General features: G+C 40.1%; 2 protein-coding genes across 5 annotated transcripts; one reads left to right on the top strand and one right to left on the bottom strand.

Annotated features, from left to right (window-relative positions):
* Positions 1 to 290: 290 nt before the first annotated feature.
* C9H6orf52 (chromosome 9 C6orf52 homolog) lies at positions 291 to 12,134 on the bottom strand. Its single transcript, XM_033115760.1, has 5 exons — positions 12,058 to 12,134; positions 7,481 to 7,563; positions 7,073 to 7,250; positions 3,764 to 3,809; positions 291 to 567 (listed from the first exon to the last, which is right to left on the bottom strand). Exons 2-5 carry the CDS (start codon positions 7,549 to 7,551, stop codon positions 383 to 385), a joined length of 480 nt encoding a protein of 159 aa, XP_032971651.1. The 5' UTR covers positions 7,552 to 7,563; positions 12,058 to 12,134; the 3' UTR covers positions 291 to 382.
* Positions 12,135 to 12,407: 273 nt separating this feature from the next.
* On the top strand, positions 12,408 to 23,524 carry PAK1IP1 (PAK1 interacting protein 1). 4 transcript variants are annotated; one of them, XR_004423965.1, is made up of 11 exons: positions 12,408 to 12,574; positions 14,636 to 14,798; positions 17,082 to 17,202; positions 17,278 to 17,352; positions 17,882 to 17,934; positions 18,370 to 18,515; positions 18,612 to 18,709; positions 20,355 to 20,454; positions 21,390 to 21,510; positions 21,669 to 21,974; positions 22,651 to 23,524. XR_004423965.1 is itself a non-coding variant. In XM_033115895.1 (10 exons), the coding sequence occupies exons 1-10, from the start codon at positions 12,491 to 12,493 to the stop codon at positions 21,887 to 21,889; spliced, it is 1,182 nt and encodes a 393-aa protein (XP_032971786.1). In that variant the 5' UTR covers positions 12,408 to 12,490; the 3' UTR covers positions 21,890 to 22,169. The 4 variants fall into 4 exon arrangements, 2 of the variants coding, with proteins under 2 accessions (XP_032971786.1, XP_032971785.1); XR_004423964.1 differs by having other exon boundaries at positions 14,633 to 14,798; XM_033115895.1 differs by lacking the exon at positions 22,651 to 23,524 and having other exon boundaries at positions 21,669 to 22,169.
* Positions 23,525 to 26,125: the final 2,601 nt, after the last annotated feature.

Genomic DNA, 26,125 nt, shown 5'->3' with positions numbered 1-26,125 from the left:
TCCTGTACAAGATGTAGGTGAGAAACTGCATCTCTGTGGATAGGATTTTTCTCCATGAGAGTTTAACATTAGGGGCAAGCAGCAAATCCTGTCACTGTAGCTAAGACCACAATCAGTTCAGGTCAGAACCATCTCATATTAAACCTATTTTCCAATATCCTACGGTGCCGCTTGTTCTACCATGACCTCTTCTGGCACTCATCTAACATAACATACTTCTAGAAACAGATGTGCTGGTAAAATTTATTTATATTATGCTCTGTCATATCAATCATATTTAAGTCCCGGAAATTTGTATTTACATGCAGAAGCCAGTACATTCCTAGGGAAAAAAAAAAATTTGTTTTTGTTTTTGGAAAAGCAAAAACAAAACAGGATACAATTAACATGATAATCGGATAGCTTCATGAACATCTGGCTTCTGTGGGGTCTCATCTGGGATTGGGATTTTAGAGTCAACTGTATCCAGAGGCTGCCAGTGGCAATTCATGAGCGAGTCGTAGATTTCTTCACTTTTCACCATAAACTCTTTGTTTAATTCCTCAGTATTCATATGAAGGTTTGGATCTGCAGAAACCAGTAATACATATTGGATTAATAATGCAAAAAAAAAAAAAGTTTGACAGGACATATATTAGAAATGGCTTACAGTTTTTTTAAAAAACATTAGTAGGAAATATTGCAGACAATTAGTGTTAAAAATTTAAATTGTGTCTTCCTTTCAATAAGACTTGAAAATAGAAAGTAAAGATTAAAAAAAAAGAAAAGAAAAGAAAAGAAAGATTAGTGCTACCAGACTCAGTTAGTCTCTGGATGGTGAATGAGGAGAAAATAGATGGAATCAAGAGAGGTTTTGGAGATGAATGGACAATATTTGGAGATGGAGTCAACTTGGGGTAAGAGAGAAGGGGAGTGCTGAGAATGACTCCTGCCTGAGTTTCTGGCATCAGCACCTGGGTGCATATGGTGCCAAACGGCGAGCCAGGACCAAGTCCATGACAGGGCTTTGAAAAACCAACCATGCTGCTTTATCTGTTTCGTTAATAGATTGATGTAAGTAAATCAACTGTATATAGCAACTAATTCAGAAACAGAGAGGAACCTGGCCTTCCTTCTCTAAAACCTGGAATCCTGGGATGAGGACGTGGTGTTACGTTATTAAGAAAGCATCAAACCTAGATATTCATTTTCTGTTGCCAGGTTTCCAAGGTCACTGACTTCTTAAATGTAGTCCATTTCTTTTCTCCTTATGCTGAATGTAACTGAAGAAGCCCTTTCTGTTTTCCTTTATAAGTTTTGCAAGCCTTAGCTCATTTAGGGCCATAATTTGCTTCCTAATACTCACATGTGTTCACACTATTCACTGGCATTTATAAGCTTGATGTAGACGGTTGGTACCCCTCCAAAATTCACATGTTGAAACTAACTTCCAGTGTGATGGTATTTGGAGACGGGGCCTCTGGAAGACAGAGTGAGATGAGATCACGAGGGCGGGGCTGTATAGTCTGATGTGATTTCTGCCCTTATAAAAAGACACAAGAGCTCAGGCGCTCTCTCTCCTCACCACGTGAGGGTATGAGAAGGTGGCCATCTGCAAGTCAGGAAGAGAGCCCTCACCAGAAACCAAATCAGCTGGCACCTGCCTGATCTGGGACTTGCCAGTGTCCACAATTACGAGAAATAAATTTCTGTTGTTCGAGCCACCCAATCTGTATATTTGGTTATAGTAGCCTGAGCTTTCTGTATTTATCATTTTAGAACCAAGACCATCAAATAGCCCCTGGCCATCATATGTTTCGTGAGCTATTCTTCTCATTCTTCTTCACTGGAGTCATTTGTGATTGTGGTCTGATTCTTGTTCTGTAGAGCTTCCCATCCCTTTTGAACCATCTTTTCTTTGAAAGCTTCTGGTCATAAAATTAGATGTTTGTATTTTTTTCCCTGGACTTCCTGAAATTTTCTTTCGTAAAGTCATGCCCCAGGGTCCTTTCTTTCCTTGCCATAGACAGTTGTTTGCAAAAAGGCTCCTGACTCTGCATGTTCCTGGTAAGGGGAGAGGTGTCAGGACCACATGATGTGAGTACTTTCTCTCTGTAACCTGTGGCCTAGAAAACAAACACAGTGCGGTCAGCTAGAAACCCCAGATGAATGATGCAGGCCTTTCCAGTGATATTGGCTATAGGGGTAACAGAAGCCTATAAAAGACAAACTAATGACATCGTCCCTAAACCTGTGGGCCCTCTGTACCTGTGCTGTCCGATACAGTAGCCACCGGGCACATGTGGCTTCTGAGCACTTGGAATGTGGCTAATCCCAGTTGAGATGTGATGTAAATATACACTGCATTTTGAAAACCTGGTATTAAAATTATTTTATCTCATTAAGTTTTTATATTGAATACATGTTGAAACAATATTTTGGATATATTAGTTTAAATTTAAAGTATTAAATTTAATTTCCCCTGTCTATTTTTACTTTTTTTAATGTGGTTACTAGAAAATTTAAAACTACCTACGTGGGTGGATCTGTGTTTTGTATTACATCTCTACTGGACAGAGATGCTCCAAATAGATGACTAGCTAACACTTGAGTGGTTATTATGTGCCAGACCCTGTTAAAGCACTTAAGAACACTCTAGAGCTATTGTCATCACACTTCCTAGGAGGTAGGTTTTAACATCCCATTTTATAGCTGGGGACACCAAGGCACTGGAGATTAATTTGTCTGGAATTACAGAGCTAGGAAGAGATCTGAACCCTGGCAGTCTGGACCCAGAAAGCGCATTTCTTATTGCTCGTCTTCCTCTGTTATTTTCACAGGCTGTCTGCAGAACTGATGAAAGCAGGGAGAACAGACTCACACTTTAACCAAAATGAAATACCCCTGAAAGCTGGAATGACCATCCTTTATTCACATTTCAATTAAAGTACTAAAAACTAGAATTGCCCTGTGGCATTTGAAGATTTCTTTTAAACATCAATCTCATTCCACTTAAACACTGAGCATCAACTATCATGCAGATTTTGTATCAGTCACGGGACTACAAAGACAGATGCTCCCATCTTTGATAAAATCACAAAGGCAGCAGGTGGGTTTGTCTTACAGGAGTGGGGTGAGATTAGGGGAAGAGATCAGGGAACACTTGATAAGACAGATGTGTGATAAGAAACAGGAGGAAGTGTTCCCTGCATTTCTCTTCTACTTCTCTTTCCCATAACTTAAATAAAAGAAGCCAAATGTTTTCCTCCCTTCCTCAAATAAGACACATTCAGAAACAGGATTCTTCTCTGGGCAGACACATTTTGTTCTTTTCAAAACAGATCAAAAAAAAGGACGGGAAGCACCACATGACACTCTCCAGGAGGCCTGCTAGGTCCCGCAGAACCAATAACCCTGAGGAAGGGAGGAAGCCAAGGGCACAGCGACTGCCTCTTGTTTTTCTCCTTAAAAATAAAGCAGAAGTAATCCCAGAGTCTAAATTATGGAGGGAACAGATCTTAAAATCAGCTTGTCATCGTCTTATTGTTTGCAAATGTCCCCACTTCCCAGTCCTTCAGAAAGACCGAGAGAGGAGGCTCAGCTAAAGCTGTTCTCACAGAAGCAATTTCCCCAAATCAGAGGAACTGCTGAAGAGAATGGCTTAGGCAACCTACATTGGTATTTTCCAGGAGGATCTCTCAGTTTTTAGCCAGCTGAGTGAATGAGGAACCTGGAAATTGGGTTAGTTTTGTTTTCAACCACCACAACACAAGGTTTATATTACCTTCTAGTAGGTCTTTATCTTGGTTTTCAGCCAGAGCTGTGGTTTCCTACAATGGAAATCAGTATTTTAAGAAAAAACGGTTTTACTTAAAGGTTTATTATCAACACATGCTTTCTTAGAAAAATCTCATTCTCAAAAATAATATCTAAAATACTAAACTCCCTTTAGATCAAATTTATGTTGAATTTTGATTAGAAGTATCTTGAAATGATATAGTATTACAATTATGAAATGCGTGAACTGAGTCAACAGAAGAAAAGTCACACAGGAGGAGCAAGCCTGACCGAGGCCTCTAGCCTTTCTGAAGCTTCTGAGAACTAACTGGGGTCCTAGGGCCTGGGCTAGAAACCAGACACCAGCGATCCTGGCATCCATCCAGTCTCCATAGTCCCTGCACAAGATGCCCAACTCTCTACCTGGAGCTCTGCCCTTCCTTCCAGATGACGATCCGCAGTCACCACAATCATATCCCCCAGCCCCATGGCTCAGCTAAGGACCAAGACAGTAGTGAGAGCTTAAGGAAATGCAGAGGCTACACAAAATCAAGCTGTCAGCCATCTTTTTACATAATGAAAGAAGTAAAGCCCAGAAGCACTCCCAAAATAAATCTTGGCAGGTTAATCGAGAGGCTGCTGGCTCTGTTGGGGCAGCATAAGTGTTTATGACTCCTCTTTATGGGCACCTGCTGGGAGCCTGTCTTTGCTAAGGATGTCCAGCTGTTCCAAGGAACCACCCCCTCTAGGAAGGGCTGAGCGAGCTCCTGGCACAGTGACCTTGATTAAGCCATTAGGCCTCCACTATCGATAAGAATGAGATTACATTGAAAGCCAAAGATCCACCACCTCTTCTTTTCAATCTATCTGAAAGTTAGCCCCCTTTCACTCTGAAATAGGTTCTGATTTGGAAAATCAATTATATGGTGACCAGAAATGTAATCACACCATCTGTGTATTTAGAAATGGCTAAGGCAGCCAGACACTGTGCTTACAATACAATGTGCTTAGAATACAAGGTCCGAGTACCCTCACATTTCCTCCTTGCCAATGTGTGCTCCGGTAAATGTGTGTCCTAACATACCAGGGCGTGGGGAGCGGACGTCGTCCGGGCAGTGTACGCTGCTGCTTGTCCTGAAAGAAGGGCACATCTGCAAACGGTCTTCTCTGCTACAGGTAGTTTGGGAAAGGTGTGGTGTGGGACCCCAAAGCCCCGAGAATCATTTTGCAGACATCCACTTCCTCTCACCTTAAGCAAGACACAATGTTAGAATGGGGAGGGCTCTCAGAAGCCTAACCCCTTAACTTCGGGAGATACGGGCGATGGACACAGGTGTGCTACAGTGGGGGAAGTGGACAATAAAGCTGTGACATCTCACAGAGGACACGATTGATTGGGGGACACTCAGGAGAGGATGGGAGAGAGACCCACTGCAGAGCCTTACCATCCTGAATTTGCTGACCAGCTGGGAACTGGGAACTCCCACCAGGTGAGCAGGCAGGTGGCACAAGTACGGTAACCAGAGTTACCAAAGAGAAAGTAACTGCGGTTTAAAAGATTAAAAATAATTGCAAAAACTGCGATTACTTTTGCACCAACCTAATATTTATAATTCTTGAAGGAAAAACTCTATGGTATAGTAATAATTTGACTAGAGAGTGAGATTAAAAACAAAAAATAAAAAACCCAAATGTGCCAACAAAAATGGGGAGAAGGAAGGAGAGAAGGGGTGACGGGGAGAGGAAAAAAGGATGTTAATTTCTTAGTTTTTTAATAAGTGGAGAGAGAAGAAATACGTTCATTTCTGGAGTCGATAATACACTCAAAACTATACTTCTCTATTTAAACATGTAAAGATAACCACTAGAAGACAGACCATCTTCCAAAAGAGCAAAATAAAGGAAGGGGTAAAGAAAAAAGTTATGATAAAACCTCAGGCAATGCAGCAAAAGACTTTTTTTTTTTTTTTTTTTAAGTGATGTAATATAAAGCATCTGCTGAAAGGGTAAAACCCAAATTGGGTTTAAAAGAAAAAAGCCGAGATTTTTTCTTATGCCCAAAATGAAAGTTTGGGCATAAAAATACCAAGCAAATGCAAGTTTTAAAAACTGAGGGTATAGACGTTAAATTCGACTCTGGCGTCAAGGACAAGGCCATCACACAGTGTCACCGTGCACAACTGGAAACACTGGGAGTAAAATCTGTAACACTTTGACTGCAAAGTACTGATTTCCCTAATAATACGTAAATATCTGACACAGTCAAGAAAAAGGGGCAGAACCCTACATAAAAAAGGTAGACAAAGAACATCAACTAAGTTGCAGAACACAGATACCAATAAACATTTGAGAAGGCATTTGCCCTCAGTAGACAAATGCCTTCCTCACCTGTCGGACTGGCTAATCACACACAGAAAAACGTAGACAAGCAAGGTCACCTACACCGGCAGTGGAAAGCGGAAAGACTCAAGCAGGTTTTTCAGTAAGTTGCTGTTTAAAATTGTGTTATATCCTTGAATCCAGACCTCCCACTTCTAAGCATTTTTTTTAAAAACAGAAAAACACTCAAATGCTTGAAGATAGGTATAAGGAATTTTGTTAGAGCGCCGAAAACATTAAAAATGTCAGACAATAAGGGATGAGGTAAAAATCACAGCACAACCAAATGAGCGACTTTTAAAGAAAGCTGTCCCGATGCAACTACAAGCAGAGGGAAGAATCAAACCAGTATATACTACAGTCCATTCTTGCCCAAAGCGCCCCCAACTGCCCAGAGAAAAAGACTAATCACACCGATTTAGCAAGAGTACAAGGGAAGAATCTAGACGACAAGACCCCCTTGAGCAGTGTTTTCTTCTAAGTGAGGAGGCAAAAGGGACGTGGGGGGAATGAGGGAGATTTCCCTCACTCCAATACATCTTTGTGTGGTTTCAGAAATAGATTAGTAACCAAAGTATTAAAATATCTTTTTAAAGTGTGTTAACCTTCACTGTTATATCAAGACAATACAAAAAAACTACTTCTTGTCCTATTTTAAGTGTTTAAGAGTAAAATCTATTGAAAGACAATAATCTAAAATTTAGTCGCAAGAATTTAGGCACAGATGTCATCAGTCTATTTTTGGAAGACAATGAGGACTTAAATCATTTGCAAGTCAAAATTTTGTCGCAGGTCATCAGTTTTTACTCCTCATATTAAAATAGGGAGCAAAAGCTAAGAGAATATGAATGACAGGATATGGAGGTGTGAAGCTAGGAAAAAGATGTTTCCATGTTGGGCATGTGAATGACACAGGATTCATTTTAGAAAGAGATACCTTAGGCCTAATGGAAGTTTTAGCTGGGTGTCCAGAGGTCCCACGCTCAGAAAGGTTGTGTCCATTTCTGCCCACTGCACAGTCACAGCTGTAGCCAGAAAGAGGACAACAGCTGGGCTGTTGCTCATACCAGTTGATGAAGGGGTAACCCTGGCGGGGCTGGAACTCCGGCTTCACTCTAATAGCAGAGGGGAGACAGCGGGAATGACATCACCAACCAAGGTGGAATCATTCAAAACCCCAGGATTCTTTAGCTTCTTTCCCAGGAGTTACAAGTAAGGACGATTTCTGCTTTAACTGTTTAAAAATACATATTTCCAAAGCAACAGTTTGTAAATTGCCAAAAAATTATATGAGAAAAAGGATACTGACAGCTTTCATTTTCAGAGTAAGAAAAGAACAGCTCACCTTTGCCAGCGCCAGTAATAATTATTTTGTTGAGCTGTGTCAAAACCTGCAAAACTCTCCTGTCCAGCCATTTATCCAGAAACCTGATAAAACGAGACAAGGAATCCTCAGTTTTTGTTCCAGCATCAAAAATTCCAGCTCTGAGCTAAAACTTTTCAACCCCACAAGTAACTCTCACAACCGCCTCAGAGAGCTTAAGTAACTACATTTAGTGGCAATTCCTGCTGGGAATTAACTGCTTGACTTTCAGGACAATGGGGCTCGGGTGGGTGGGCAGGAGTGCATTGAGGTCACCTGGGGGAACTTGTGCAGACTACTCCACGGGCCTCGAGTTGCCGGGCCCTCTCCCAACTGTCAGGCCTGGGGAAGCTTTCCAGAAACCCGGCTGGAAGAAGGGGAAGTGTGTGATGGGCGACTGGGAAGAACAATGAAGTCGTCACCACACCTCCTGCAATAATAGGCCAGAGAGTCACTTTTAACAATTAAAACCTTAAGACGAATGCCACAATTTGATGGTTCCCCCCTCAGTTCAGTTATCTGCAAATAATAACTATTAGAACCAGCATCTGAGTCGACTTTTGTTTTCAATCTCCTGCAGGTTGAAATCATACCAAACAACTGGTGGGAAGAAGTGGTATATCGCACACACACACCTTAATGGGAGCACAGAAAATTTTAAAAAATATTTCTGTGGTTCAGTATTTTTTTAAAAAAGCATAACAAATCTTCCCAAACTTCAGTGCACTTTCATATAACCTGGGCACGTTTAAAATGTAGGTTCTGATTCAGTAGATTTGGAGTGGAGCCTCAGATTCTGCCTGTCTAGCCAGCTCCCTCCCATGCACTTTAAGTACCAGGTCTACATAAAGTGTCCGAATTTTAGAAAAATAACTTTTGAGTCTACATAGGAGCACTTAGGGTTTGGCCATTTCCCTGAAGCTTGTTAATAACTAACTATTCCACTATTAATTAACTATTCCATTATTCAAGTGTTTGATGTATTCTATATGTACCTGTAATGTGAAAAACAATAGTCATGATGAATTTAAATCATTCACCCTGTATTTCCTGAGCCTCTCTACACACACAAGGCCGGGTGACTGACACTTGGTGATGTCGTGGAGCTTATTACGCTGCAGTGGATGTGCCCGTCTTCAAGGGAGCTGTCATTGGTTAGCAGCTGTGGCACACATTGCTAGGTGCCACCCCGTGTTCAGTTTCCTTTTCTTCCTTAATAACAGAACCCTGATTTTATTTGGGGGCAGCAACAAGCCTCGCTCAGAATACACCTCCTAGCTTATCCCCTTGCAGGGAGATGTGGCCAGGTGGCCATAATCTGGCTGATGGGACATAAATAGAACTATTACAAGGGGATTGAGGAAAGCTGTGTGGGCAAAGGGTGTTTGCTTAGCTGGAACGCCTTTTTGTCCTCCCCCCTTTCCGTAAGCCTAGTGCTGAGGTTACAGATCTGATGGCTGGAGCCAAAATAAGTCTGCACCTATGTCCTATGAGGCAATAGCAAGGAGTTGGTCACGCACACAAATACAGGATCAGAAATAGAGACTGGGCCTGGGTCTTGATGACTATGGACTCTCTGTACCTACGCTTGACTGGCCTACCTCCAGATTTCTCTTAAGAAATACATGTCTTGTTTAAGCCACTGTTGCTTTAAATTATATGAAGTTAAACATAATTCTTAACTATTACAGCAGCTTAGACATCAAACATATCGGTTAAGGATTCCCTTTTTGTAAAAATTTTAATATCGGGTTTCTTTTTCCCTTCTCTTTTAGGACTTTTTTTAAAAAAAGAAAACCAGGATTTTGGCTATGAATGGGGGAGAGATGAAACGGAAGCTGGAAATGAGCGTGGGAGTTGAACATTAATAATGAGGTGAGGAGGCCGAGGAAGGGAGAGGCCAATGCAGTATGAGTATGTTGAAACCACCCAGGAAGACGGCAGGAGCTGGGGCACCGAGGGCCAAGCAAGGCTCCAGAGACGCAGACGGACCAGGGTTCACAAATACGATTTTGCTCTCTGAAAGCTTCAAATGCAAACTTCTCACATTTCACCTGGATTATTCCCATGAAGCAGGTGAAGCAAATTTCTATCAGGGCAGAGCGTTGGCCAGTGTCCAGGGGAAGGAGCCCATTCTCGGCTTCTCTTAGCTCTATGTGCAAAGGAGACCACAGCCCTCTGGGAATACAATCACATGCAACTTCTGGAGTTCTAAAATTTAACACACTCGCTACCTGTCACATTGAAAGAGGGTAACTGGGCAGGAATATTACACTCACATGATATTTTTCTACACTGTATCCTGCTTTTAGCCCAGTATATTCATTTCACCACCATCCCTACCTCCCAAAAAAAGAAAAACTGGCTGGTTTTTCTTTAGCAAATCAAAAAAAGCTAGACACTCAGTAAATATTTGTTGAAAGAATGAGGAAATCAATCTGTGGCTCAACCATAAAAAGCTTTCAATTAGTAATTTAGAAGCAAAACTAAAAATCCTTTTGTGTTTTAGTGTTAATGAAGAGCTGGTTGTTTCTTGGCAACTGCAGTTTTCACTAGATGAGATTAAACGGATTTTTTTAATCCTGCGTTTGGAAAGAGAACAGGAGGTTTGGCAGGAAGTAGGCTCAGTTTGAATCCAGTTTAACAGGTATATAATTTTGTATTGTGTTTTTCTTCAGACAATGAAAAGCCACTGTTCTTCTCTGTTAAAAAGAACGTTCCAGCCCAAGGAAACATGAAAAGGAGCAGCAGCACTGGGTCTGTTACCTAGCTGTGTGGTTTTAATCGAGTTCCTCTGTTGGACATATTTCAGCATCTATAGCCTTAGAGTTGCTAATGAGGCCCTCATCTTTTTGAAAATGTAATGAAATTTTATCAAAATTTGCTCTCCTCTAAAAATGTACATACACAATTTTGCATATAACTTCAGGGGATTCAAAGCCCCCTAAACTTATCCATGAACTCCCCCAGATCAGGAGCACCTGAACTAGATGCTCTCTACGGTCATCTGAGCTCTGTAAGTGGTTCCACTCATTTCTAACAGGATAAACAAAGAAAGAGTAAACCACTTTGAGTTATGTTTATGGTGCTTACACTATGGCTTTCATTCTAGAACCAACTAGATTCTAAAAAAGTCCTGGTTGGAGGGAAAGATTTTTCAAGGCACAAGATTCTTCTCTAAAATGTGACAAATGCTTAAGCAGGTAAAAGTGTGCCAATCTGGTAATAGAAGCTGAATGTAGCAATTACCCTGTTTCCTGATATGTTCAAGTTAATTTCAAAAAACACATTGAGTACTAATTCTTCACAAACAGCAGCTGAGGTTTCCCTGGGGTAAAGAAGCAGGACACCGGGGGCAATGCAGAAGCGACAGAATATATAAAGCCCGTGATTTTGAAACAGTTTTATTCAAAAAAATTTTTTTTGGTTGAGAGAATATTACTTTCGCTATTAGACAGATATGTCATGGAGTAAAATACAAAAAGTGCTATTTTTAAAAATAAATTGTGAGACGTCAAAGAAATGTCCTGCTTACTCATTCTTTGTCCCATGCCCAGGGAACACCCAGTCAAGCAACTCATTCTCTTGTGACCTTAGTGGTTCTCTGGTGGTAACAGTTAAGAAGCAGTAAATAGGAAATTAAATAGTAAAATAACTTGTGACTCTTTGTAACATAATGAAGATAATGAGCACAAAGCGAAGGAATTACTATAGAAACAGTGCATGACTTTGCTTCCTAGAGACTGAGAATTAGTTTGATCACCAGCGTTTCAGTGCCTGGGGAGTGTTCACATGTGGAGTCACCAAAGGACACATAAGACAAGGCCTTCCTTGAGTTGCAGTGACAACCAAAGCATCCAAAGTGCAATCATGTCTACCAGACGCAGCATCAATGGAACCTGAGTTCACTCCGTACTGACAATTCCTACTGACACTCCGACAGGATTAGCACGAAATGGGGTCCGAAGAATTGACACTGACGTACGCATCCTGCTTGTCAAATCCACCTGTGATGTATGACGCTCAGGATAGAATTATACGTGCCAAGATTTATTCTACTGGAAATTTGTGCGAAGATGTGATTTCTAACACGTCCCTGAATCTCTAAAGCTTGTGACAATCTCCAGTGTAAATTAAGGCCATCTTGCTTTTATTTACGTTTGACTTGACACCTCACTGGGGAGGTGGTGAAACTTAAATAGATCAGATTTCCTTCTGCAACGCTCACCAAGAATGACTGCGCCTTTCTTCCTCAAATCAGTCTGTCTACACCCTTCAGGCAAAGCGTCCTTCTCTCTCCCCAGTACGTGCCGCAACACGGGCCAACTGGACCCCAGGGTTAGTCGAACGAACCAAGCTGGAAGGAAAGGTGTGCAGGGCGGGACTATCTGGCCTGGGCGGCGGGGAACACGCGAAGCGACCTTCCAGGGCCCGGACTTCGCCGCCCGCTCATAACCGGGAACCTAAATCCCACCCCCTCTTCGCCCCGCTACGAGACAGTGTGAGACAGAAAGGCTCATTCCACTGGTCCCCGCACGAAAAGGAAACCTAACTCCTACCTCACACAGCCCACATTAAAAAGGAATCCACACTAACACCACCACACGGCGAGGAACCCCGCCCCGGCCAGGAGCTGCCACGCCCCTTCCTTAGACGTCACGGAAAGGAGGGGCTTTCGTCGAGGATGTCCCGCCCACTCCCTTCAGCGCCCACCTCATAGCTGCCTAGAATATGCCTGCTTGCCCCCATTTTTTTTCTCATAGCAATGAGAACCTCCTCATGTGGAGTCCTTCATTAGTCTCCTCTTGGAAACTTCGCGTCATCTTCGAGTGCTGAAACCGTTTCCACTGATGCAGGCGCTTAAAAGGCAGCCCTGAGGCCATGACGTCATTTGAGCGCCGACGGAGGAAGGGCCCTCTTCCGCTGGCATCCCCTTTCGTGTGTGCTCCGTAGGCTGAGGGCGACTCGCAGCAGAGGCACGTGCGCTGCTGAATGGAGCTCGTTGCTGGTTGCTACGAGCAGGTCCTTTTTGGGTTCGCTGTACACCCGGAGTCCAAGGCGAGCGGCGATCACGAGGTAAGTGGCGAGGGCCCGCCGCAGGTGTGGGCGGAAAAAGGTCTGGTGTGCTTCCCCAGGACCGAGGTAAACTGTATGATCTCTTAGGGAGTAATGGACGAATCAAACTCAGGAGACTTAAGTACAAGTTAGCTTTTTAAAACATGGAGTAGGCATTTCATAAAACGAGATAATGTCTGTTATCGGGGACATTTTTGACCACGGTGCACGAAGGAAGCTGGCATTTCTGCAAACTGGCAAATGAGTCGTAGAGTATGTAAAGGTCGCTCCCGTAAGTTGACAGCCAGTTTTGATGTTCAGGATTTAAGGAGGAACAGTTCGCTTTTTCACTAAGTTTCTGTCCTGAGTTTTAAAAAATATTAGAACTGGATCAAGATAAATCCCTCGTTGATGAAGAAAATGACACGAATTCATTATTATTGGACCCTTACTTTGGGGCCATTATTTGCAGTGAAGTTGTAAAGAAGCCAAAGGTATGGATCCTGCAACTAGAGATCTTCCCGACATAAGGGGGGAGAGAGGACTGGGAGACAAATACATGGAAAGAAATTACAACGAAATACAAGCATTTTAACTGGACGTGTGAATAAAAAATTAAGTAAATTGCTATTAGTTAAACAGATAGTTAGGATATACCCAGGATTAGAAATAAGATCTTTTAGCCCAGGACAATTTTTACCCTTAAGCAATCCCAGGTATCGCTTCAAAACCTGTTTCACTGTGAGTTTCTTTCTGGAGAAGTCAAGGTGCCAGTCTTGAATTAACCAGAAAATTGGAAGTATATGACTTGACTAATTGCTTTTGTTTATTTTGTTTTCTTCTCTGGTTATTAATGTGTCTTTGGCTGAAAGATGACATTTTTTGAATATTTAAAGCTGATGCTACTGATTCTATTCTCTTTGTAGTAGTGTTGCTTACTACAGACACAGGTAGTCCTCAACAATCCTCTGAGGCAGATACAGTTGTCCCTATTTTAAAATGAGGAACCTGAAGTTAAGATAGGTTAAGTGACCTGCCCAAGGCCACACAGCTGATATTTGGCAGACTTGGGACTCAAATGCCTAGGTGTCTCTGACACTTGAAGCTCCTAACCATTACCCAGTATTTCTTCTAAACTTAGACAGATAGCCCAGATAACCAACATTCCTTCTGTAATATGCACAAGCAAGGGTTATTTTTTGATGTATGGTCATAGCAGACCCTCGGGAATATTGTGCCTTTACTCAAAAGAGGCTCCCCTTGGTTTTCATTGACAGAAGAGCTATTTGTTGCTGTAGTTATTTAGGAATTTGCAGTAACACATCTGAAGTGTGTTCAAACAAATTTTGGTGTTTTTTTCCTTCCTTGGTTTGTTCTTTTCGCTAATAGTTCTTGATGCATCTCCTTCAATTTGAGAGGTGTGTGTGCACTCAATCACACTCATACAACCCAAAAGTTACGTGTCAGTAAGTGTAGAGTTCTTGAGACCTCATTGGTCATGCTCTAGGGCTTATATTCATACCAATGAAACATACTCTGAATCTGTTTATTTTTCTTTATAGGACTTGTCATTATACTTGTATCTATGTATCATCATATTAATTTGTTTATTGTCTGTCTCTCCCACAGGGATGCCAGCTCCATTAGAATAAGGACTTTTGTATCTTGTGTTCACTGCTATATATCAACTACCTAAAATGATACTAGGCACATAATAGTCATTTAGTATTTGGGTGAATAAATTCAGATCAAAAGGTGAACATTTGAATGAATGAACAGTATGTGAGTCTCACATATAAGTAAATATAATAAGGAGTGAAGGAGTTGGATGGGACCTTCACGTCTCTGTAGTCTGGTCTCCGTAATTGTTTTGGAGTCACCATACCTAGCGTCGCAGTCCCATCTTGCTTCAGCTTTCTAGTTCAGTTCTTGGGCTCTTTGTTTTCATCTAAATATCATTGCATGGTTTTCTCCATTTGTAGGATCCTTTGGTAGCCCTCGTGGATCGTGGAACCACTTACCTGTTTCTAGAGAACTATGATAATGATTGTGACATTGAGTGTGTGTTTCACTCCGCAGCAGAAATGGACTCCTGTGGCTGACTTTACTCACCATGCGCACACTGCCTCCTTGTCAGCAGTGGCTGTAAATAGTCGTTTCGTAGTCACTGGGAGCAAAGATGAAACAATTCACATTTATGACATGAAAAAGAAGATAGACCATGGATCTCTAGTGCATCACAATGGTAAGAAAATGATACCCTTTTAGATAACAATGTTGAGGCGTTATTCCTTTACAGATCTCTAGAGTTCATTAAGCACGTTCTGTGCTAGGAAATACAGAAATGAGAAAAATGGGATTCTTTGTCCTTAAGTTGTTTACAGTTTGTATTGGGAGGCACTTTACTCAGTTGAGGGAAGGGAAGAAATGAATTTTCACTAAAAACTTCCTTAAAATGACATCTGAATTACCTTAAAAGAGAAATATCAGTTGGTAGCCAGCTGAAGTTTGCAAAGAGGGAGAAAGGACATTCCAGGCAGAGCAGGCAGCATTTTGATAGCTGATTTTACTGAGGGTATCGTGCACCAGCAGTGTGCCAAGAAGGTACCGCTATATCTTCAGTTTAGAGAAGAGAAAAATCTTGGTTCAAAGATGTTTCATAACTTGTTCAAGGTCACAGAACAATGGAACTAGAACTTGAACCTAGGTCTAGAGCCCATGTATTCTGGAAAGTGGAAAGGAAGAACTCAAAATAGTAGAATCAATTAGATATGTACTTAGTTTAGGGAAACACAGCCAAGGAAGTTAGTTTCCTGCAATTAAAGGCAGATAAGACAGGTGCCGTTTTTCCTACCCGGTCGTCATATATTTCAGAAGTGCCACACCAAGCGTGGTTGTCTAGCAGTAAATTTGGAGTGATCAGTGTCTTTCTTTTATTAGGTGGTTCTTAGCTACTTTGACAAGTGTCTTGTTTTACACAGAAGCTAGGCTTTGAGTGATTTCAACATACGTTCCTTTTCCTCTCTGTCTTCTACTCCCCGTTCATACAAGAAAAGCTCTCTTTCTAAGGCTTGAAAGAAATAATTTAAACAAAGCTGGTGTGTCCAAACCCTTATTGTATTTCAACAATAAGAAAGGAACTTAGAAGGAGTTTGGATGGGGGTCGAATGAAGTAGGGCCCACAATTTCCTTCCTTCCTTCCTCGTATTAATCGTGGTTTTCTAACAGTTGGTAATAGATAAGCTCTTTTCCAGAGAGCAGATGGAGTCATGGGCTGATGGAGTAGATGTGGGAAAGCAAAATTAAAGCCAAATAAATAAGATAATCGGTAAGGAGGAAAACACAGGCAGAGATAGCCAAAGCCTCCCACTTTGAGATGGTGGTATGTAAGCCCATATAGTCTTAGTGCAGTTTTGGGGGGTGCAAAATTACGCATTAGAGATCTTTGGCTCTTTCAATATAAAGGGTAATGTAAAGAATTGACCAGGAGGTGTGCAGATGAGCAATAATGACCCGGTTTCACATTCTGTAAATGACAAAATAGTAAATACTTAGGCTTAGTGGCCATGTGGTCCCTGTTAGGATGACTCGCCTGTGCCATTGTGGTGCAAAGCAGCCATAGGCGTTGTGTAACTGAATGAGAGAGGCTGTGCTGTGTTCCAGTAAAACTGCGCTTACAAAAACAAGCCACGGGCCACATTTGTTCTGCAGACAGTTTTGCTCACCCCTGAGCTATAGGGCGGCTACGCTGCTGACAAGCTTCAAAAGATGGGGAATTTCACTCGAGGATAAATGAATAATGGCAGGGACTGCTTTGGGGAGCTAGAGAAATGCTGGGCTCTTCCATCACTTCACCTCCCTTCAGCCTTTTAATATTTGAGGACAATGAACGTATCTCCCAGTCTCAAGAGCTGTAGGGGAAATTCATGGGAGATCCAGACTTCGGTTTACGTGTAGGGGAGTGGAGTGTTTTGTGAAGAAATTGAAAAGATGTAGGAAAATTTGTTAACTATAGGAAGGAGATTATAGAGGGCACAGTGGAAGAGTGTAACATTTTAAGTTCTTATGACTGAATCAGAACTATGGAAAAGTCAAATCAAAATCAGCTCTGGAATAATAATTGGTTTATGGATGATTGGGTAGCTAACTATTTAGAAAGTCGAAGTCACGTGGCTGTACGTCGCGGCTTGTTCCCCAGGTTAGCTGTTAGCTGGTTAGTTTTGATTGACTTCTGCTCAAACAATTCTACCACCTCGCTCCTAAATTTATGATTATGGAGAATTAGAGCATGAAAGTGAACTTACGAGCTTAAATCTGTACCTAGGTATATGAAGAGAAACTGCTGAAAATATTTGTATAGGCTTGAAACTGTTATATTAAAAAAATTAATTTCCTCACTTAAGATATTAAGGTTTATTTCAGTAATACTTACATTGGATGTTTTACTTACCGCAGCATAGCCTTCAAACCAGAAATGGAATTTGCATTCAAAATGAACATTACTTTTGCCTATTTTGTTTCTCCACAGGCACAATAACTTGCCTGAAATTCCACGGCAACAGGCACTTAATCAGTGGGGCGGAGGACGGTGTCATTTGTGTCTGGGATGCAAAGAAATGGGAGTGCCTGAAGTCAATTAAAGCACACAGGTGAGTCCTGTTCTTGCCCGTGGGTGGTCTCCAAGTGCCAGTTAAGTTGGGGGCTAACTGTTGGTTTCCTTTTAGAGGCCATGTGACCTTCCTTTCTATTCACCCATCTGGCAAGCTGGCCCTGTCTGTGGGTACAGATAAGACGTTAAGGTAAGTCATTTGTGCCCAAGAGCAACTTGACTAAGTGATGGTCTTTGTTCTCCAAGTACAACAGGAATCCACTGTCAGGGCATCTTTTACTACGGTGAGTAGATGCTGTTTCTGTATTGTCTCTCACCTGTCAGCCATTTAAAAATACTGCGACACAAGGAAAGGTTGAAAGCTAGTGGACCTTTTCACACTGGGAGGAAAAAATGATAAGCTCTGTATTCAAATTACATTTCATTTTATATGTATATTACATTTCAGTTATTGTAAGCTTTGACGTAAAGAGGAGCATCGTCCTAATAAATGTTTTACGAGGTGAAACCTTTGGAAAATAAAGGCATGTGGGAATACTCCTTTAACCAGTTAATCTTGCTTGATAATAAATATTACAGATGTTACTATAAGAAGATGGCAGGTCTTCTAAATAGCGATGAATCTAGTAAATTGTCATTTGAGTGTGTCTTCATTATGCTTACCTTTACACGTAGTAGAAGTTAACGATCATGCCGTAAGTGAGCTTCTTGTTTTGCAGAACATGGAATCTTGTGGAAGGAAGATCGGCATTCATAAAAAATATAAAACAAAGTGGGTATTTTTGTTTGGAATGTATTTTATAATACCTTGGTGGAATATGAATACACACACACACACTCACACACACACTCTCACACACTTGTGTGTGATGCCTATACACATTTATGTACTTGCATGATGATGGTTACCTCTGAGAGCAAACGCTTTTGGTTACTTTCTCTTCCCATTTTAGATTGGGGTTCCTGTGGCTCTGCCACCTACCGGCTCTATGACCTTTAAGGTTCTTTGAACCCAGTTTATTGTCTAAAATTTAACATGCAAAATGTATCATAAGCTTGTTGTGAGTATTCAGTAAGATAATGGATATGAAAATATACAGAATAAATACTTGCTATTTTTTAAAATAAATATTTGCTATTTGTATTATTACTGATCATTTTATTTTTATTTATGAAATTAAAAAAGCTTTATTTTTTAACTTAACAGATGCTCACATAGTGGAATGGTCCCCAAAAGGAGAGAAATACGTGGTTGTCATACTGAATAACATAGATGTCTATCGACTTGACACAGCATCTGTTAGTGGCATCATCACAAATGAAAAGCGAGTGTCTTCTGTTACGTTTGTTTCAGTAAGTGGTCAGAAATCAGTGATAGAAGTTTAGTGTGTACACGATGGTCAGAACTGTTGATGACATTCTGGATACTGTTCTTTTTCTCTCTCCTAGGAGTCTGTCCTTGCAGTGGCTGGAGATGAAGAAATTGTAAGGTTTTTTGACACTGATTCCCTAACGTGCCTCTGTGAATTTAAAGCTCATGAAAACAGGTTTTTTGTTTTTTTTTCAATTTCTGTGTGTACGTGTAGAGTCCCAATAAGTGTTATATATGCAATAGTTTTATAAAGCAGGGTATATGTTTTTTATGAACAACTGCAGAGACATACATACCCGCATATATATATATGATACCTATGTGGCAATGTCTTCTTGGCTTTAGTGATGCAAAAGTGGTGAAGTTGTCATCAGGACTAGTCATTTGCACAAGACAATTTTCCAATAATTTCATTATACTTAGGGCCTGGAATGAACCATATTTGAACGGGGGGAAAAAATCTTGAACTTTATCCCAACCAGTCTTCCCTTTTTGCTTTATTCCCTCTTTTCACCTCCCTCCCTCCCCCCTTTATACCCTATTTGTTTTTCCTGCAGGAGAAAGAAATGACATTACTGACTTCTGTTTTGTGACAGTCTCTGTTGCCTCTTACTGTTCATTATTTCTAGGGGTAGACACTGAGTCTCAGAGTAAATAGTTAGGTGACGTGGCCAAGATTACCCCAGCTCGATCTGACTGCTCCTGCTTTTTCCCTATAATTTTGAAAAAAGGTGATAATGTATTAAACACTTTAATGAGTTTGTTTTATTTGCATGTTCTCCTACATCTTAGTTCTTATTTTCCTAATACGTAATAGGTTTTGAGAAATCTTTCTTGGTAAATACTCAGATAAATACTTTGTCAATAATGCAGTCAGTATACAGGCCGTAGTTAAGGTGATCAGGGAAGGGGAAGTGGGACCGTAGGGATAAAAAAGGAACTCTTTCTAACAGGAGAGAACGGCAGGCACACTGATCCTGAGGCAGGGAAGAGCTGGGTGTATTTTAGGACCAGATAGAAGACCTGGTAGATAGAAGACTAGACCAGATTGAGCCGAATGGTGCACGGCCGTGTAGGCCGTTGTCGTGAGGAGCTGAGATTTTACATTAAATGCCTTTGTCGAATTTGTTGTGTTTCTTATTACGGAAAACTTGCAAGCTGATAGACCGGTTGAAGGAAGCAGCCCCTGCAGACCCACCGCCCAGCCTCCGCACTTGTCCTTTTATAGGCGGCCTTGCTCCATGAATATCCCTAGCCACTCCCTCCTGTCCCGTGCTACTCTAACACACATCCGAGCTTCGTAGGGTTTTACGCGTGGGACTAACATGATTTGATTGACATTTTTAAAAATTGTTAGGGGGCAAAAGTGAAAGCAGAGACCAATTAGACTACTTTATCGTTCAGAAGAACAATGATAGTTACTTCGACTAGGGGTGGGGGCACTGGAAATGAGAGGAATGACTGTACAGGAGGAAGCCTTGATTCTTCTCGTCTTCCTCTTCTCTCTGTACTGAACTTGTGGTTTCTTGCGGTGAGGGGCTTTGTTTAAAATAGTATGTTTCCTTTGCGATAACCTGACTATTTATAGTTATAGTCATCTTTACAACTTTTTCTTAAGATATGGTTAACAGTCAATTTTATCTTAGAATTTAGACCCTGAAAAATGACTCCCTGACTCATGGGATATGAAGCGTAGTTATGTTTTAGCAACATTCATGGAGCAGTTTGGAAGCACTTGAAACATTGAAAAATCAGGACTGTGTGTACTATTGTGCTATTTGAAGAAAGAATCTTTTATGATGTTAATATTTCTATCCTAGGGTAAAAGACATGTTCAGTTTTGAAATTCCAGAGCATCATGTTATTGTTACAGCGTCGAGTGATGGTTTCATCAAAATGTGGAAGCTTAAGCAGGATAAGGTCAGTGTCTGAGCACAACATAAATATACTCTAATGCAAGTCTTGTTATTAGTATTACTTTGAGTTAAGGGAGGTGCAATTTTTTTTAAGGGTCACAAGTCAGAGATCTTTAATAAGCTTTTAATATCTCTTCCAGGCCTGATTGAGATTTCATGGTTTTAAAGTTAGGGTTCCACAGTGCTGTTCAGTGGTTGGAATAGGTGAGTCTGAGCTGGCAGGATCTCAGAACTGCTGTTTCAATCAGGGAAATGCTACTTTCTTCTTTTTCATTTATTGAGGCTCTCTGTAAAAATTTGTTAGATAAAATTACTGCCATTACTGTGGTGGCTAGTTAACTGAGTTGTTAGAGTGCAGTGCTCTTAACAAGGTTGCCGTTCGATCCCCCCATGGGCCACTGTGAGCTGTGCCCTCCACGACTAGGCTGAAACAGTTACTTGACTTGGAGCTGAGGGGTCCTGGAAGAACACACTTAAAATAAATAAAAGTTAAAAAAAAAACCAAAAAACTGCTTTACTTAAAAAAGTTTTGGAAATTCCTGATCAGTTATGGAACTAACAATAGTTTTGAATGAGATAATTGAAAAATTAAATTCCCTTCGGTGGTCTCCCTCTCATACACTGTCTTGCTTTATCATGCTTAGTTCTCTCATAAACACATTCTGTGAATATGATTTGTTAAGTGCACTTTGTGCAAGGTTCTTTGTTGAAAGAACAAGAAATGAATAAGACATAGTCCCTTTCCTTAGTGAACTTAAAATTTCTGAGTTCTCAGAAATTGGTTCTGAATGACGTAGTCAAACCAATCATGAATCAAGATAATAGATGTCTTCTAAACCATATTTTATTCTCAGGAAAATAGTGTTTTAAATTAAGGACTTGATTATGGAGTAATTGTTTTTAAATTCCCATGTTATGAATTTTTCTTTCTTGTTTTAGAAAGTTCCCCCATCTTTACTCTGTGAAGTAAACACTAAGGCCAGGCTGACGTGTCTCGGAGTGTGGCTAGACAGAGTGACAGACACGAAAGAAAGCCAGCTTCCAGCTGCAGAGCCTTCTGGTAAATGAGTTTGATCATTTAAAAAAATGGAATGATCTGTTATCTATCTCTTGAATTGTTGAAGTGAAGGAGATCCAGATAACTTCACTTTATTGTCAGCCTGTGTTTGTTTCAAAGGGAAAGAACGATCTTTAAATGCACTGTCTCTTATGTTTTAGTAAGTGAAGAAGAGCAGTCCAAAGGCAACAAAAAGGAATCTGGTGATACAGTGCAGGAAGAAGAAAGGCAGTCAAAACCTAACACGAAGAAATGTGGTTTAACTGGTGTCAGCAATAAGCCAACAAAAGGAAGTAGCCAGGTATTGACCAAGAAGAGGAAAATGGTAGAGAAGTTGGAAAAAAAGAAGAGAAAAAAGGAGAAAATACGAATGATGCAGTGAATCTCAGATTTCTTCTAAGAGAAAAACTTTTTAGGTGGAATCATTCTTTTCAAATGTAGCTAAATTTTTTTTCCCCGAGTAAAAGGTAGGAATTTTTCTTTTGGAGAAAATGTACAGCTTTAAAATCACTTTATCATTTTTAGGTGTTCTTTTTTTAAAAACGGTGGTAAAACTATTTTTGGTAGGCAACATTTTTATTAATTAAATGTGATACATAGTATGTTAATGTGTAATATATAATTTTTACTGTTGTGTAAGGCAAATAAAGAACTTTCTCAAAGTAATGTAGTTTAAAAAAATACAAAATCTTGAACACATTCTTTACCAGAAGTAGATAAAAGTTATTTTTGAAATTTTTCTCCTAAATGGGGGAAGAATAAAAAAACAGCCTTACTTTAGCTTGTTCAAATGGTTCTAGTAATTTTAATGCTGATTTTGTTAACAAAAGGTATAAAAAGCTTTTTATATCAGGATGTTGGGACAAACTTAAAATTATGGACATATAAAATATGCATGTATAAAGCATATATTTAATTTTAGAACTGCGTACATAAGAAGGTTATTAGAGAGGTTGCTAAACCTCGTTAAATTGTTTTGTTTCCAAGCAGTGGATGACATGGTAATTTAAGGGCAGGAAAAGGACATTTCCATTTTTTTCCCCATTCATTTTAGGCCATAAAAAAATTAGCTAATATGACAAAGGTAGTCTTAAATTCAACCAGTTGATTAATATTGTCATTTTCTTCTTCTTCCCTCAATAGATTACTGGATGTTTTGAAAAGACACATTAATAGGGGATTTTAGGTTTGAATTAGCTGGACAGATGTCAAGTACATGAGGCCACCAGAGGAATCCCTCCTGATTAGGCAAAATAAGCTACCTGACACTTGGACCCTGGAGTTGCCGCTCACTTCATAGGAGGAAATCATCTAGGGAATGAATCAAATTATGTGTCTGACGTTTTTGTCTACCTCTTTTTTAACTTATTTCAGGCCCATAAACAGAGAGGAGTATAGATTTGGTTTTTGTTTTGAGACTTTAGTTTTTTAAGAGCTGTTTAAGGTTTATAACAAAACTGAGATGAAGGTACAGAGATTTCCTGATACCCCTGCCCCCACATGTGCATAGCCTCCCCCATTGTTAGTATCACAAGAACGGTACATTTTGTTACCAAGGATGAACGTATATTGATATAATAATCCAAAGCCCATAGTTTTCCTTGGGGATTAATTTTGGTAGTGTACATTCTATGGGTTTGGGCAAATGTATAATGATATACCCGTTAAAGTAATAGAGTCTTTTCACTGCCCTCAAACAGCTCCTGTGTTCTGCCTATTGAGTCTCCCTTATCCCCTACAATCACTGGTCTTTTTATATATCATCTCCATAGTTTTGCCTTTTCCATCAGGTCATATAGTTAGAATCACACAGTATTGTAGCCTTTTCAGATTAGCTTTCATTTAGTAATATGCATTTAAGCTTCCTCCATATCTTTTTATTGCTGGATAGCTCATTTTTTTAAGTGCTGAATAATACTCCATTGTCTTATATGTATCACAGTTTAACGTTCCCCTACTGGAGGACATCTTGATTCCTTCCAAGTTTTGGCAATTATGAATAAAGTTTCTCTAAATATTCACGTGCAGGTTTTTGGGTGGACACAAGTTTTCAGCTTCTTTGGGTGGATACTAAGGGATGTGATTGCTGTACTGTATGGTAAAAGTGTGTTCAATTTTTGTAAGAAACTGCCAAACCCATTTCCAGAGGCTGTACCATCTTTCATTCCCACCAGTCAGGTGTGACAGTGGCTGTTGCCCCACATCATCACCAGTGTTACGTGTTGTCAGTATTCCAGATTTTGGACAATCTAATAGGTGTATAGTGGTATCTCATTGTTTTAATTTGCATTTCCCTGATGGCACATGATGTGGAACATCTTTTCAAATGCTTACTTGCCATTTGTATATCTTCTTTGGTCAGGTATCTGTAAAGGTCTTTGCTGATTATTTTCTTACTGAGTTTTAAAAGTTCTTTGTATATTTAGGATAACAATCCTTTATCAGATTCACCTTGCAAATATTTTTCTCCCCATCTATGGCTTGTCTTCTCATTCTCTTGATATTATCTTGCAGAACAGAAGTTTTTAATGAAGTCCAGGTTATCAGTTATTTCTCTCATGGACCATATATTTATTTGGTGTATCTAAAAAAGGCTCCACCATACCAAGGTCATCTAGGTTTTCTCCTGTGTTACCTCCTAGGAGTTTGATAGTTTCGCATTTTACGTTGAGATCTACAATCCATTTTGAGTTAATTTTTGTGGCAGCTGTAAGGTCTGTGTATAGATAACTTTTTTTTGCATGTTTTTTGCATCATTTTCCAAAGAGACTATCTGCTTCATTGTGTTGCTTTTGTGCCTTTGTCAAAGATCAATTAACTATATGGTGTACTCTTTATGGGCTCTCTATTTTGTTCCATTGATCTATTTGTCTATTCTTTTGCCAAACTGTCTTGATTACTGTAACTTTATAGTAAGTCTTGAAGTTAGGTTGTGTCAGTTCTCCAACTTTATTCTTCTTCAATATTGTGTTGGCTATTCTGGGTCTTTTGCCTCTCCATATAAACTTAAGAATCAGATTGTTGATATCCATAAAATAACTTGATGGGATTTTGATTGGAATTGCATTGAAACTAGATCAACTTGGGAAGAACTGACATCTTGACAATATCGAGTCTTTCTATCCATGAAAGTGGAATATCTCTCCATTTGTTTAGTTCTTTGATTTCACTTATCAGAGTTTTGTAGTTGTCCTCATACAGATCTTGACAATTTTGTTAGGTTTAAACCTAAGTATTTTATTTTGGGGGGTGCTAATGTAAAGGGTGTTTATAATTTCAAATTCCACTTGTTCATTGTTGGTCTGCAGGAAAGCAGTTGACGTTTGCATATTAATCTTGTATCTTGCAACCTTGCTGGAATCACTTAATTGTAGATTTTTTGTCAATTCTTTCAAATTTTCTACATAGATAATCATGTCATCTGTGAACAAAGAGTTTTGTGTCTTCCTTCTCAACCTGTATACCTTTTATTTCCTTGCCTTGCCTTTTTGCATTAGCAAGAACTCCTTGAAAAGGAGTAGTGGATTTTTTTTTTTAATTCACCTTTTTGAGATAATTGTAGATTCAATGAAGTTATAAGAAATAACATAGAAATCCCATGTACCCTTTACCGTTTCCCCCAATGGTAACATCTTGGAAACTATAGTAAAATATATATGGGATGTAGAAAAGGATACAATCAAAATACGGAACACTTGTATCACAAGGATCCCTCATGCTGTCCTATAGCTTCTTCCATCCTGTACTTTTACACTCCACCCTCTCCTTAACCGTTGGCAACTACTCATTTCCTATTTGTCTCTAATATTTGACAAAATTATAATAAGTGGAATTATACATTTTTGGAGGGATGGCCTTTCACTCAGCATAGTTCTAGAAGATCGATCCACATTATTACATACTCGGTATTTGTTAATGAGTGGTATGAAATGGATGTACCACAGTTTAACCATCTGTTGAAGGACATCTGGTTGTTTCCAGTTTTTAGATATGTATAAAGCCACTATAAATATTCCTGTACAGGTTTGGGAACGCTTACTACTTCCGGGCAGAGGTGGGAGCTTTGGATCCTTGTGGGGTCTCCACTGACACTGCAGAGGGGACTTGTATCAGCTAGTGTGGATGAAAGATCTTTCTGACACCACCCAGCAGGGGCATGGGCACTTTATTACGGCCTCTTGAGGCTGGAAGCCGAGGCTCCCACTAAGACTTAACCAGCATGGATCAGAGTGGGGCCAGTTTTTTTCTGTAGTGTTTTGCTGGAGTAGAGTGGTTATTGTCTACACATTTTCTATCTTGCAAGGCTGCTGCTTTCCTGGTCCTTTAGAAAAAGCTGGATTTTGTTGAGGCTTTTTTTGTCTGCACCATTGGTATTTCTGGGCTGCCAATTTCTTCGCCTCCTAATCTAGAGTGTATTGGGGGAAACAATTTAGGGAGTTTACTACCACATGTTCCTCTGGTCCTGAGTCCCTAATTGGTTTGCCTTCTCTCCACCTTTCAGAATCTTATGTGTGATCAATACGTGATAGCCGTGGTTTCTTTGTGTCTTTAGGAAGAATGAGAAATTATGTCTACTTCATCTTCCTGGAAATGGACATTCCCTCAATAGAGTTTTCAG

The sequence above is a fragment of the Rhinolophus ferrumequinum genome, chromosome 9, assembly GCF_004115265.2.
Source record: "Rhinolophus ferrumequinum isolate MPI-CBG mRhiFer1 chromosome 9, mRhiFer1_v1.p, whole genome shotgun sequence".
Taxonomy (NCBI): domain Eukaryota; kingdom Metazoa; phylum Chordata; class Mammalia; order Chiroptera; family Rhinolophidae; genus Rhinolophus; species Rhinolophus ferrumequinum.
This window is presented reverse-complemented; position numbering and strand designations above follow the sequence as displayed.